Source organism: Psammomys obesus, unplaced genomic scaffold (genome assembly GCF_907164565.1).
Source record: "Psammomys obesus unplaced genomic scaffold, mPsaObe1.curated_primary_1811, whole genome shotgun sequence".
NCBI lineage: Eukaryota > Metazoa > Chordata > Mammalia > Rodentia > Muridae > Psammomys > Psammomys obesus.
Genome location: NW_026596079.1, coordinates 38,872,467 through 38,873,028, shown reverse-complemented (window position 1 = coordinate 38,873,028; position 562 = coordinate 38,872,467). Strand labels below are relative to the sequence as shown.

The following is a 562-nucleotide window of genomic DNA, read 5'->3' as shown; positions in this document are numbered from 1 at the left end:
CAGTGTATTCATTTAGAGCTGTTAAGGCCGTTGCTTGAGAAATTCTGAATTGGGGGTCTGATGGGAAAAGGGATGTGAGTTGAGCTGATAGCAGTACAAAGCAGCTGAGCAGATCCTGGTGGGCTGGAAAGAGGGAGAGTAGTCAGTGAGACAAAACACAGTCTGACTAACCAGTCTGATGCTAGAAATGGAACAGCATGCTTCAGAGTGTGGCTTCCCTTCATGAACAGACCATTTTGGTAGCTAGTAACAAAGACATCCAATCTGAGACCATCATGAGTAGCCGGTGTCTTCCCTGATGGAGGCCGTGTGGGTGAAGTGAGGACAGACTTCATGTGCCTTCCCATTCTGTTTGTGAATTCCACAGTAAGTATAGGACTTAAAATGACTTTTCTCCCTTTAGTGTTCTTTCAGAGGACCAAGACAGTTATCTTTGTAACGTCACCTTGTTTAGAAAAGCAGTTGATGATTTCAGACACAAAGCCAGAGAAAAAAAGTAAGTCTTTCTGTCTCATATATATATATATATATATATATATATATATATATATATATATATATA

General features: G+C 40.2%; 1 protein-coding gene across 3 annotated transcripts in view; it reads left to right on the top strand.

Moving 5' to 3' along the window:
- The window catches only part of Atp6v1c1 (ATPase H+ transporting V1 subunit C1), a 42,128-nt gene that overhangs the window by 35,120 nt on the left and 6,446 nt on the right, over window positions 1–562 (top strand). For 2 of the 3 annotated variants that reach the window (XM_055626367.1, XM_055626364.1), the window contains one exon: window positions 404–496. The exons of the other annotated variant lie outside the window; for it this stretch is intronic. In XM_055626367.1, coding sequence (XP_055482342.1) covers window positions 404–496 — 93 coding nt within the window. The remainder of the gene's footprint in view (window positions 1–403; window positions 497–562) is intronic. 3 annotated transcript variants of the gene reach the window in all.